Here is a 13,032-nt window from a genome sequence, read left to right as displayed (position 1 = left end):
ATTTGATTGGATGTGGATGAGTGATCAAACGAGGAGGCGGCCAACAGAGCAGGCCGTCCCGAGGCGATGCCCCCTTCCCGGACAGATGCAAGAAACGCACCAATGGGACACAGAGAGAGAGAGGCCCACTGTACCTAGAGAGGTTACCCTCCTGCAGAAGGCCCTGGGACTCATCTAGCACATTGGGTTCACTGTAAAAAGGGGGGGGCGGAGGGGGGAGAAGGGGGGGAGTTTAGGGAGGTGTAGTCGAGATCTGTCAACGCCCCCTGAGCCCTGAAATCCCGGAGCCCTGAGAGTGGGTCGAGGGTGCGTCTTTCTTACCAAGTTTACAGAGTTAGCTACTTTATAATGCTCTGTACGGAAGCCCAAAGAGGACATGTATCCACGCTTTTAAATGTACTCAGTTTACCTGTGATAACGAGTACATTTCCAGTGTTTTTGGGGGATCTAGACTAGAAATATCATGAATGTCCAACAAAAGCTACATTACATTTCAGTCTAGTTTTAGTCATCAGCTATTTTAAGCTAGCCTTAGTCTTTCTCATGGAAAAAAGGCTATCCACAAATGTTTTTTGTAATAGTTTTAGTTGACGAAATCAACACTGCTGCATAGAGAAACGCCATGATTTGAGGTTTTTACAACTACGCCAATCGTTCAGAGTGCAAAAATATACACATTCTTAATTCTTGAGCTACTTAAGTGTCCCAAAAGTAGTGAAATATCTGGGCAGAAAAAGTTCAATATACACATACGACTAAAAAAGCCACCATAAAGCCAGGGCAAACTGTTTGGCCAATTTCCACAAAGTGGTTCGGTTTGGCTGAGTGAAATTTTGTCATGGTTTAGCACACTAAACTCTGATCTTACCCATGCTTCTCTCCCAGTAGAGCTGGTTGTTTTATTCCCAAACAGCTCTTCATTTGGTACCAGTTTGGCTTTTAAATCTGGCTTTAATACCCATGTGTGAAACTGGCACTCAAACGGGAGCTAGCTACTGTGGCTAACATAAAAGAGCCTAGCATGTTTGTGACATTCTCAGAAGATTCCCCTAGCCTCTTACCAATAGTCAAATAAGTCCAGATCTTGAGAAAAGCAACCAGAGATTACTTGTTATCACTGGAAACAATATAATAAAATGCACGGATGTTTGTTCACTTTGGGCTTCCGTAGCTCTGAGACTGTAGAGTTCAACCATTTTATATCAACAGAGATATACAGAAAAAAATGGCTGTGGTCGTGGGATATGATTGGTTGATCTTTTCCAGAAAACAAATTTTAGATACTCAAAGCCAAGATCTGAGTCCATCGACTCTACATGAGAAGTGGACGCCATCTTTGTGAGTCCCCTACCCTTAAACTTGAGCGATTTTAACGGCTGGCTCGTGGCGTCATTAAAAACATTTATTTTAAAAACAAAGTGGACATATTTGGCAGTTTTCTATGGTGGCAATAGCTAGCTTTAGGTCTATATATGATGTTTATCTGATAAATTTTATATCTCACTTTGGGGAAATTAAACAGAAACGCCATAGTTCAGGATGTTTCTCCCTGCCATACAACCTGAAAAATGTCTTTTTCACAGCTAAATTTTACTTGAAGACACTTGTATATACATATCTAAAGCATGTTTTTCAAAGCCACACTAATGACCCCACACTGCTCCTAATTCTTGCTTTAAAACTCTAAATGGCAAAAACATCAAGCTTATGGCTTCATAGTTGTCGCATGGCTGTGTCCACCTCTCATGTACAGTCTTTGTTTGAATCAAACATGTCTTCAAGGCAAAGCTGCTCTAGAAAAAGAAATCATCAGCCTCAGTGGTGTGTACGTACCCTCTTTTTATAAAGACTCTTCATCTCGTATGTTTCTGTGTGCATGTGCGTGTCGGGGCTGTCACCTGTACCTGTGGCTGGGCAGCATGGTGGATCGCGGGGCCTCGGGTTGCGAGGCGGCCGAGCCGGTGGCGTGGCTTGAGAAACGGCGCTGAGCGATCACTCTAGGCAGGAAGGCCTCGTGCTCGCTCACCACGCTGGGGATGCTCATGGAGTCATCTGGAGGGGAGAGAGGAGTTTAGTCCGAGTTTCTCTAAATTTAAAAAACACTGTAGAGAAGGGAATGCTCCTGACTCTCTTCGTCGTCCTCATCAGTGCGGCTGAGCGTGTCCTGGGATGGCTGGCGTGATGGTTGACTGTCCTGCTCCCAAACGGTGCCTGTTCCCGTGTTGGAGCGTGACATTGTGGCCAAGCTGAGGCGATACGCTGATGTGGAAGTCCCCACAGTGCTGATGGATGTCTTTCCCTGGTAGGCTGTTCGATAAATTCAAACAAAAAATGCCTCAAGACGTGAAAAACATCAAAAATATTCCAGAAATGTTGGATTTTTTCTGACCTGAGCCGCTGTGCACGGCCTCCTTCAGGATCTTGAGCTCATTGTTGAACTCTGCAAACAGAGAGCTCTTGCACAGAGGGCGAGGGATGAAGCGCCGCTCCAGCTGGTCAGCGATGTGGTGACGAGCTGTGATCTCCTCCTGGGAGTCGGCGGGTTGAGTCAACAACTGGAGGAAAATAAACGAGTATGGATGAATGGAGCAGGTGTGTCAAACGCAAGGCTTGTGGACCAGTTACACCCAGCACGCAAGATCATATCATGTTTTTGTCATAACTGGCAAACAAGTATGAGGTCTGCAGATTTCCTCCAGTATATACAGAAAACCTTCACCTAGCTCTGAGATTAAATCACATATTTTGACATTTTAAACTCACAATTTCAAATTTTACCTCATATTTTCACTATTTAAATTCATAATTTAGACTTTTTTTCCCTCTTATTTTGTCTTTTACAACTCATGATTTCGAATATTATCTCATATTTTGACATTTTAAACTCATGATTTTGACATTTTTGGTCACATTTTGATCTTTCAGATGCAAAATTTCACATCTTATTTCTTATTTCGACCTTTAAAACTCTAGATTTTGAATTTATCTCATATGTTGACCTTTTCAATTCATGATTTTGACCTTTTAGTTTCAAAATGTCAAATCCTATCTCATATTTTGACCTTTTCAATTCATGATTTTGACTTTTTTTGTCATGTTTTTAGCTTTAAGATTCAAAATTTCACATTTTATTTCATATTTTGATCATTTAAGCTAAAGATTTTGACCTTTAAAACTCAAGAATTTGAATTTTATTTTTTGAACTTGCAGACTCAAAATTTCAAATATTATCTTATATTTTGACCTTTCGAAATCATAAATTTGAGTTTTCCCTTTAAAAATTTTGATATTTTTTCCTCATATTTTGACCTTTTAGATCCAAATTTTCAATTGTTATTTTATATGTTGTCTTTTAAAACTCCAGGTTTTGAATTTATCTCATATTTTGAACTGTTAGATTAAAATTTCAAATTTTATTTCATATTTTGATCATTTAAACTCTTTTACAGGTCAAAGATTTTGACCTTTAAAACTCAGGAATTTGAATTTTATTTTTTTAACTTGCAGATTCAAATTTTCAAACATTACCTTATATTTCGACCTTTCAAAATCATAAATTTTAATTTCATTTCATAATTTGCCCTTTAAAACTTAAGGGGTTTTTTTTGTTGTATTTTGAACTTCTAGATTCAAGATGTCAAATTTTATCTCATGTTTTCACCTTTTTAACTCAAGATTTTTACCTTTTAAACTCATAAATCTGAATTTTATCTCATATTTTGACAGTTCCTCGTTGAGATTTTAAATTTATCTCCTTTTCAATTCATGATTTTGACTTTTTTATATTTTTAACTTTTTAGATTCACAATTTTCAATTTTGAATCATTGTAACCTTTGAAACTCATAATTTTGAATTTTACCTAATTTTTAAAAAAAATTTAAAACTCATGATTTTGACCTTTTCATCTCACCCTTTCTATCTGACCCTTTAAACTTATAATTTTGTTGTTTCTTTAATCTCAAAATCATTTATTTATTATCAGTGCTGTTTTTCACACATAATTCATTACTGGTTAAAATAAGGTTAACACTTTATGGTTAAATGCTGACCCTGTTGGGCTCTCAGCCCCTGCAGTAACTGAGTTTGTCACCCCTGAGTTGGAGGGATGTGAAAAGTGTTTTACCTTGCACTGTATGAAAGGTCTGAGCAGGACGAAAATAGGAATCCTAGTTCGGACGATGAAGTCGATAAAGTCCCAGAAAGCGAGGCCCCCCACCTTCCTCAGAGCCATCTCCTTCACCTGCAGACTCAGCCGGTACCACTGGTTCCCCAACGAGCGCTCGAAGCAAACCAACACCACCTTCAGAGCTGCAGAGAGAAAATGATGAGCAGCGGGAACTAAAGTGGATAAAAAATGCCAGCATTTATCAATCATACCCAGGTAAGCAGCCTGGCTCGTGGACTCTGCTAGCCCCTCCCTGCGTAGATCCTTCCCGGTGTCGCCCGGTGTGGAGCAGTGCGCCGGGGAGGCGTCCAACATGAAGTTCTTGGTGCGGGAGGTGGAGATGATGCGAGGAGGGAGGAGGATGTTGATGACTGTTTGGAGGAGGAGGAAGATCTCAGGCTGCTCCAGATGAGGGCTGTCTGCACAGGGAAAGGGATGTTAGAATATAAACAAACTAACTAAGCTCTCAAAGTTTGATTTTGTATCTTTATTCGAAAATGAGATTTCTAAACCAACAAAAAAAGAGGTGTGATTATTAATGTTTACCTTTGCTTCCTGAGCCCACGGTGAGCACAAACGGAATAAGAAGATTGAGCAGCATCCCCTCTCTCCTCTCCTGATTGGTGAACGGTGAGATCACATGACTGAGAGGAAAGTCTTCCTTTAAAGCCTGGAATAAAGAATGACATTAAAACATTTAGTCAGTGATCAATCAGTGCTGGTGATGATTTGGTGAAGCTGAGGCCGACCTGAATCTGCAGAGCGACCAGTCGGACCACGGCCGTGCTGAAGGGTAGAGGAGGAGATAAATACGGGCTGAGGTGGAGGAGAGGGAGACCGTCTGCAACGCTGGATGGACCGACGACACCCATCACCTTAAAAAAAAAGAAAAAAAAAAAAACACTCAGAGAAGCGCTGTCATACAGGAGGATTTTTATTCGCTGAGTGTTTTTATACCAGATTTACGCAGACGTTAATCAGCGAGCGAAGGTGAGGGAGGAAGGAGATGATTGGCTGTCGTTGCAGTGTGAGGCAGATCCCCTCGATGAGGCTGCTGGCCGCCTCCCACTCCACCTGTCTCCTGGAGAACACCCACCCAAACATCACCATCCAACACCCAGAGAAAACAACATCTTGAGACAGGAAAACAGGCTTGAGCACGTGTCATGTAGGATAAAAACTGAGCCATTTTCTTATCTTACCAGCTTTTTAACACATGAGCTGAATATGGTGTGAGATCAATATTGGATATTAATATTTTAAACCATGACTTAATCACCTAAACAACAGTATTAGAGTTATATACCTTGGTAAGTACTAACAGCAAATATGAAGCAAAGCTCACAAACACAGCCAGCCCGACACAACAGTGACATCCTGGTGTGATTAAAAACACAGCTGTGATTATGGCCAGAGTTCTCTTTGAGCCAGACAGTCTTAAGTCACGGAAAAGGATCAAGTTTTTATTTATCATTGCCCCACAGAACCTGATTTTATAGTTTTATTTATAATTTTAAATCTGTGAAAGCAAAAAAAGTACATTAAGAATAGATGTTATCATTTGAACATTGAAATTCAGCATGATTTTATCAAACAAAATGTTTGACTAGGTGATCTTTATTTCCTATTTATCTGTTTGCAGTGTCCAAAAAAGCCACCAAAAGCCCTTCATCAACAACATGTGTCTTAAATGTTTACCTGTTATTTATCTATCATGTTTTTTTTACAAAAATATGAAATTTTAATGGGAACTCTTGGTTTTTAGATACATTAACATCACTTGGAAAATGAGAGTCACAAAGTAGGGGAGAACAGGTTGGTTGTCACATGGGTCGGTTGTCACAGAGGTTGGTTGTCACATGAGCAGGCTGTCACACGGGTTGGTTGTCACATAGGTTCATAGTCACACATAGGTTGGTTTTCAAATGGGTTGATTGTCACACAGGTTGGTTGTCACACAAGTTTGTTGTCACACAGTTGGTTGCCACATGGGTTGGCTGTCACACGGGTTGGTTGTAACACTGGTTGGTTGTCACACAGGTTGGTTGTCAACTGGGTTGGTTTTTAGACATATAAACATCACTTGGTAAGTGAGGGTCACTAAGTAGAGGAGAATGGGGTTGGTTGTCATAGTGGTCGGTTGTCACACGGGTGGGTTGTCACACGGCTGGTTGTCACATGGGTTGGTTGTTACACAGGTTGGTTGTAACACGAGTTGGCTGTCACCTAGGTTGGTTTTCATACAGGTTGGTTGTCACACAGGTTGGTTGTCACACAGGTTGGTTGTCACCTGGGTTGGTTTTTAGACATATAAACATCACTTGAAAAAGTGAGGGGTCACTAAGTAGAGGAGAAAAGGGTTGGTTGTCGCACGGGTCGGTTGTCACACTCACTATATCTTGCCACCAGAGGGTGCTATCTCCCATAATTAAGTATGGTAATTTTCAGAACTGGGACCAAAGCTCAGGTGAGCTCAGGTGGCATGGAGAAGGACAACTGAACTGAACTCTTCTAGGCTTTAACACAAAGGGTTCAAAACAACTGTTACACTTAAAAAGAGTGACGAGAAAAGAACGTATTTAGCTAGCTTATTTTTTGTTAGATGTTATTAGCCTTGATGCTAGCAAGAAACTTATCTTTTCTCAGAATTTCTTTGATATTTAATCCTAAATCATTGTAAATGGATTTATTTCATTGTTCCCAGAATGCTTTTGGGCATTAGACACTTTTGCACCATGAGTGAAGTTACTAACTCAGTTAAAGAAGTCCTGTGTGTAGGGAGCAACATGGCCTACCAGAGGGCCCTGGCCTGAACTTTGGGAAGCACAGGCCTAGGACACGCAGTCCATAGAAACAGCTTGGTTTATGAATGAGTGTGGGATTGGGGACACAACAATCGTTTTCTATGACCTAAGGCTGACTCTGGCTCTGAGGGAACGCTGACTTCATTCCATCGTTAGTTCACATTCCCTCACCCGCTCATTCGCACACAAACACGCCACAGCAGCAGCAGCAGCACTTACGGTTACAGCACCACGAAGGCAGCGCTACAGAGGACAGTGCCAAGAAGCCGTCTATCTACAGTTCACAGCACGGCACCGTCACAGCACGATACACTCACAGGAAACGGAGAAAGAAAAGAGGATTCAACAGACCTGGTGCACAGTGCCTGAGGGCGAGCGCACCTGAGCGTAGGCATCTTGTGGATCTTGTTGAACATGCGGTCCAGCCTCTTCAGGATGAGGATGAGGGCGGGGCGGACAGCCTCCGACGACCAGTCGGTGATGGGTAGCATCTCCATGATGTAGCGCTTCAAACCACGGCTCTCCATGGTCAGGGTGTCGTAGGGTGCCAGCTTCAGCAGGGCGTGGGCGATCTCTGCTAGCCTGGAATCACACAGAAACCCTCAGAACAATATAAGAGCACTTTAAAAGGGGAAACCTACAGAACAAAAGCATGGCTGTGGTCAGGAAAAAGGGTAAAACATGATGAAAATCCCAGGAGCATTGGCTGTGATATAAGGGAGCAGAATAAATGGAAAACAGTCACTTAACATGCTAGAAAAAAGATTTTTGGACAAACAATTTCTCTTTTAACAATCTAAAAATCTGCATTTAAAGAAATTGTATTAAGAAATATTAAAATAGCTGCTTTATAAATTATCATCTGGCTGATGCTTTGGAAATCTGATATGTTCAGATACTATGGATTTTTATTATAACTGGCCCAGCAGTATTAGGTCTGCAGATGTCCTCCAGTATTAACATCTAACCTTAAACTACGTTTGAGTTTCACTCCCATACTTTCACCTTAAAATTCATGATTTTATTTTTATCTTATATAATGACCATTTAAATGCATATTTTGACCTTTCTAAACTGGCAATTTTGAATTGTATCTCATATTTTGACCTTTTATACCCATAACTTTAAAGTTAATCTCATATTTCAACGTTTTTAACTCGCAGTTTTGAATTTTATCTCTATTTTGACATTTAAACTCACAATTTTTAATTTGATTAATATTTTGACCTTTAAAAACTGACAAATTTTAATTTCATCTTACATTTTGACTTTTGAAAACCCATGAATTTTAATTTATCTCAAATTCTAACCTTTTAAACTCATGATTTTGAATGTTATCTTATATTTTGACCTTGTAAACTTATATTTTTAGTTTTAACTCATATTTTGCCCTTTTCAAACTGGTATTTTCCCCTTTATCTCATATTTTGACTTTTAAAAACCCATAAATTTTAATTTAATCTCAAATTTTAACCTTATAAACTCATACTTCAACCTTTTAAACACCATTTTTTATTCTATCTCATGATTTTGAATGTTATCTTATATTTTCACCTTTTTTACTCATGATTTTGACCTTTTAAAGTCATATTCTGACCTTTTAAACCTTTTCATTTAAATTTTATCTAATATTTTGATGTTTTTAACTCATGATTTTGACTGTTCAAACTCATATTTTAACCTTTGAACGTCACGATTTTTAATTTAAATTTTATCTTATATTTTGACATTTTAAATTCACAGTTCTTAATTTTATCTCATATTTTCACCTTTTTTTACTCATGATTTTGAATTTCATCTAGTATATTGACTTTTTAAACACAGGATTTAAAACTTGATCTCATTTATTTTCCTTTAAACACTATTTTGATTTCTAATTTTTTTTCATTTCCACCTTTGAAAAACTGTGTTATCCCAGATTTTGAGCCTTTTTTTCATTTTTCTTACTGTTGTAAATGAGATTGACAGTTAAATGGTTGAATGTTGACCGTGTTAGGCTCTCAGGTTAGACCTAAATCCAGAATCCGGCTCCTGCTGTGACTGAGTTTCACACCGCTGCTTTAAACATTTATCTATAATCCTCTCACCTCATGTGGGACTTGATGTCAAGCAGCTCCAGAGCCGTGACCCGCGGCTCCCCTGCCACGTTCTGCAGGATTTTCAGTCGTGGTCCACAGTGTTTGTAAAACTCGGTGCAGATGTTTAACAGAGACTCTCTCGGCCGGCGGAACTCCTCCCTCGCTATGCGCTCGTCCAGCTCCTCCCTGGGCATGCCCTGACCCTCCTCCAACAGGTGGAGGTTATCCCTGAGCAAAAACATACAGGAAGTCATGTTTTTATTTCCAGAACAGTGAGAGTTAATATCGCTCCTTTAAGTGAAGATGCTTTAATCTAGACCTAGTGTTGACTCCTCCTGACATGGCATGGTTCGCTGTAGTTCCTCCTTTATGGCCTTGATCACAGCGGGACATCTGAGGTGCCGTCATTGGCCTGTGGAGGACAGGGATATGAATGAAATTAATAAAGTTGTAAGCAGCTACAGATTTAGTATTATTTGTTTTGGGTTTTTTTTGTGACCTGGTGAGAGCCTCTGAGCTGTACAGGAGCGCCTGCAGAGACGTAGCCAGAGCGGCGATTGCTGCGATTTCGTCCCTGGCAGCCGAGGCCGACTCCATCGTCACCGTGTTGCTCTTCAGTTTTTGTAGGTAACAGGGAACCAAGGCCTCCAGCACCATCAGCATCTGGAGACTGCACAGACACATGTTAATAGATCTTTAAAGACAAGCTGTGGAGAAAATGAAAAAACGAAGAAACAGGCTTAGAAAAAGTGTTTTCATACCTTCTGAAAGATTCAGGTGCATAGGCGACCACAGTGACGCACAGTTTGATGGCCTCGCTAATGGAAAAGGCCAAGTCTTCATTACCGTAGCAAAAATCTGCAACAACAGTGTACGGCTTAGTGTTTGGAACTCCCCATGAACTATGTTTTCTTGATACAACTGATCTGGGTCAGACTAGAGCAGGTGCATGCAGTGTGCACTCTGAATTCAGTAAGGTCCAGAATTGAATATCAGAGGCCCAGTGGCCAGATTGAACCCATGTAAGGAAGCTGTTATCCTCCGAGTAGGTGGACCAAGTTCAGGTTGGACGTGTTGCTCCTTTAACCACAAATCACCAGCCAAGTCACATCCCTTTCAACCTAACTGATACAATTTTCCAAAAACCACACTTTAGGGTAAGGCTAGCATTAATGAATTTACAAAGGCAATTTAAAGCTTAAGAAATCCAATATTAAGGACCTTTTAGGCTTTAAAGATTTAAGAAAAACTCACACTTCGAAACCTTGGGACCCAAATGGGTCTCTTCAGAAAAAGTGCTATAAAAGTCATACTAATTCATATTTTTCCACTTTCAAAGTTTAAATCTTTTAATCAGCTTCAGCCCTAATTAGAACTTACAGTTCATATTCATATTTGAAATATTTCCTTTAAAATTTTCATGCCATTTTTGTCATAATAGCAACCCCTATTTTACACGAAAAACACAAAATATAAATTATGAATCGCAGAGTGGAATGTTTTGAGAGAAGTTATTAGAGCCTTGTATGAGTCAATAAATTATAACAACACTGATTTTTTTGCATAAGTATTTTTTGAACAGTAGAGTGTTATATAGAAAAAAACTTACACTTAGGACCCTTGGGACCCAAAAGGGTGCTTAAAAAGTGCTAAAATATATAATGGCACCTCCTATTTTAACAAGAAAACCACATAATATAAAATGTTTTTCTAATAGTAAGTGCAGAGTGTAATGTGTTGGGAGAATTATTAGAGCCTTGTTTATGTCAATAAATTATAATAACATTTGTTGCATTATTATTTGTTTTTATAGTAAAGGTTTATATCAAAATCTCACACTTAGGACCCTTGGGACCCAAATGGGTCCCTTCAGAAAAAGTGCAAAAAAAATATAGATTCATATTGTTTCCACTTTCAAAGCTTAAATATTTGAATTAGCTGTTACTTCTTGTTAACTACTTTTACCGGGTACCTTTGACAACCCAGCTTAAAAACATCAAAATACCCCTTTTAAGACTTTTGTTTAAGGACTCACCCAGTGAGCGTAGAGGTTTCTCAGCCTTAACCAGCTCCAGAGCATCCAGAGAGTCCTGAGTCTCACCCTCCAGAGAGACGAGCAGGTCAAACAGACACTGGGCCGACACGCCTTTGGATAAACCGGTACTGGTGCTGGTCTGGCAGGTAAAGATGGAGAAATGCAATGTTTAAGAAAATTGAAACGTGAAAGAAAGATGCCCACTAAACTTAAAATATTACAAACTTAATAGATGAGTTTGATTATGTGTAAGGTGAAAGTGTATTTAGAAGTCTTACAGTGAATTCCAGCAGTGGAGCGACGCTTGCAAACAGCTGCAGGATGAAGGGTTTGCGGTGGAGGATGTAGAACTGGCGGCAGCAGAACTCGATGCCCTGTCGTAGTAAAGGGTTGCTCTCATAGTCGGCGTAAACCTGACATGAAAAAACAAAGGCAATCAAGTCCCAGTGAACTGAATCTAAGAGAAGAGTCACACTGAAGTCTTCGTACCTGCAGCATTGTGGGTAGAATCCACTGGTACCCACTCAGAGAGAAGAGGTGGTTAAAGTGAACGGCTGTGTTGATGGCAGTGGCCGTGTACTGCCTCAGGAGGGCGCTGTCCTCCGGGTGCAGCAGCAGAGCCCCGTTCAAGACGTTTAAAAACAGCATCATCTCGTCGCCCCAGGGGTACTCACTGGGCATGCCCAGAAACATCTCCTCCAGCAGCTTGATCCACAGCACCTTGTGGAGGGTGTCCAAACCAAACAGCTCCTTACCTGAGAGAGAAAAGGTGTTAAAATATTGAACACAGTTTTATTTACTGTTGAATTCAGAGTTTTTGGCACCTTGTGGCTCGTTGAAGAGGGAAAACTCGGCGTCGATGGCAGTGCGAGGGAATGACGGCAGACGGAGGAGATCCTCCTGCAGCAGGGAGACGTGGGATTGTTTGTGCACGGCCGGCATGTGCTGAGTGAGGGAGATGAGGAAGAGGACACGGCCCACTTCTTCTAGTTTACGGGAAAACACCTAAAGAAGAATAGAGATGAAGAGAAATGATGACAATCTAAAGAACAGTTAGCTGCTTTTTGTATTCTTCAATGCAGACTAAATCTCCCATACCTGTTTCTGGATGAGCTCCTGTCCTTTGTCAGGCAGCATGTGGACGAGGTTGAGCTGAGGAGACACAGATCTCCTGAAGGGGTAGATGTCTCTGACATAAGTCTAGAGCAAAAAAAGAAAGTCCTTAAGATTAAAAAAAAAAAAAAAAAAAAAAGGCTGCTTATATGCAGTCCTGCCCACAGAATTGGCTAGGCCCATGAAGAACCCAGAGAATGGGCCCTGCCAGTCGTGATTTATCGGTTATATCAAAGCATGCATCAGTAAGTGTAGCTATTTATGGGGTTCTGATGCTATTTTGTGCCACTTTTAATTACTTCTCACCACGTTGCCACTTTTGTCCACTTTAAGCCCATTTTCCCCTTAAACTCTTTTTTAGCCACTTTTTAAGCCCTTCTTACTGCATTTTCTTGCCATTTTTGCAACTTTTTGTTACCTTTGACCTATTTAAAAAATGTTTTGCCCATTTTTGCATCTTTAACCAATTTTTGCCACTGTTAGCCCAGTTTTTCCCACTGTTATACAATTTTTCTTCACTTTTTAACCACTTTTCAGCATTTTCCACCCATTTTTGCATTCTTCTAACCCATTTATACCACTTTGGAACCCCTTTTACCATTTTATCACCGTTAACCCCTTTTACTACCCTATCTAGCTATTTCTTTTCAACTTCTTGTTGCTTTGAACCCATTAAAAATGTTTTGCCCATTTTTGCTTCTTAAACCTATTTTTACAACTTTTGGCCCAGTTTTTGCCACTGTTAAACAATTTTGTCATCACTTTTTAACAGCTTTTCACCATTTTCCACCGATTTTGCATTTTTACCACTTTTAAATCCCCCTTTGCTAAATTAT

The 13,032-nt window shown here is 40.1% G+C and overlaps 1 protein-coding gene across 12 annotated transcripts in view; it reads right to left on the bottom strand.

The window, feature by feature from the left end:
* Positions 1 to 13,032, bottom strand: part of LOC121506005 (protein unc-80 homolog) — a 68,364-nt gene that overhangs the window by 6,585 nt on the left and 48,747 nt on the right. For 6 of the 12 annotated variants that reach the window (XM_041781472.1, XM_041781473.1, XM_041781475.1 and 3 more), the window contains 19 exons: positions 12,182 to 12,283; positions 11,908 to 12,088; positions 11,573 to 11,838; positions 11,362 to 11,496; positions 11,084 to 11,222; positions 9,810 to 9,906; positions 9,548 to 9,718; positions 9,368 to 9,460; positions 9,058 to 9,276; positions 7,322 to 7,552; positions 5,124 to 5,247; positions 4,916 to 5,041; positions 4,713 to 4,836; positions 4,379 to 4,585; positions 4,125 to 4,309; positions 2,390 to 2,555; positions 2,128 to 2,307; positions 1,905 to 2,052; positions 135 to 191 (listed from right to left, as the gene is read on the bottom strand). In XM_041781472.1, coding sequence (XP_041637406.1) covers positions 135 to 191; positions 1,905 to 2,052; positions 2,128 to 2,307; positions 2,390 to 2,555; positions 4,125 to 4,309; positions 4,379 to 4,585; positions 4,713 to 4,836; positions 4,916 to 5,041; positions 5,124 to 5,247; positions 7,322 to 7,552; positions 9,058 to 9,276; positions 9,368 to 9,460; positions 9,548 to 9,718; positions 9,810 to 9,906; positions 11,084 to 11,222; positions 11,362 to 11,496; positions 11,573 to 11,838; positions 11,908 to 12,088; positions 12,182 to 12,283 — 2,951 coding nt within the window. The remainder of the gene's footprint in view (positions 1 to 134; positions 192 to 1,904; positions 2,053 to 2,127; positions 2,308 to 2,389; positions 2,556 to 4,124; positions 4,310 to 4,378; positions 4,586 to 4,712; positions 4,837 to 4,915; positions 5,042 to 5,123; positions 5,248 to 7,321; positions 7,553 to 9,057; positions 9,277 to 9,367; positions 9,461 to 9,547; positions 9,719 to 9,809; positions 9,907 to 11,083; positions 11,223 to 11,361; positions 11,497 to 11,572; positions 11,839 to 11,907; positions 12,089 to 12,181; positions 12,284 to 13,032) is intronic. The other 6 variants (XM_041781477.1, XM_041781479.1, XM_041781482.1 and 3 more) reach the window with 3 other exon arrangements.

This window comes from Cheilinus undulatus, linkage group 24 (genome assembly GCF_018320785.1).
Source record: "Cheilinus undulatus linkage group 24, ASM1832078v1, whole genome shotgun sequence".
Classification (NCBI taxonomy): Eukaryota; Metazoa; Chordata; class Actinopteri; order Labriformes; family Labridae; genus Cheilinus; species Cheilinus undulatus.
Note: the sequence above shows the minus strand (reverse complement) of the source record. Positions and strands in the feature narration are given on the sequence as shown.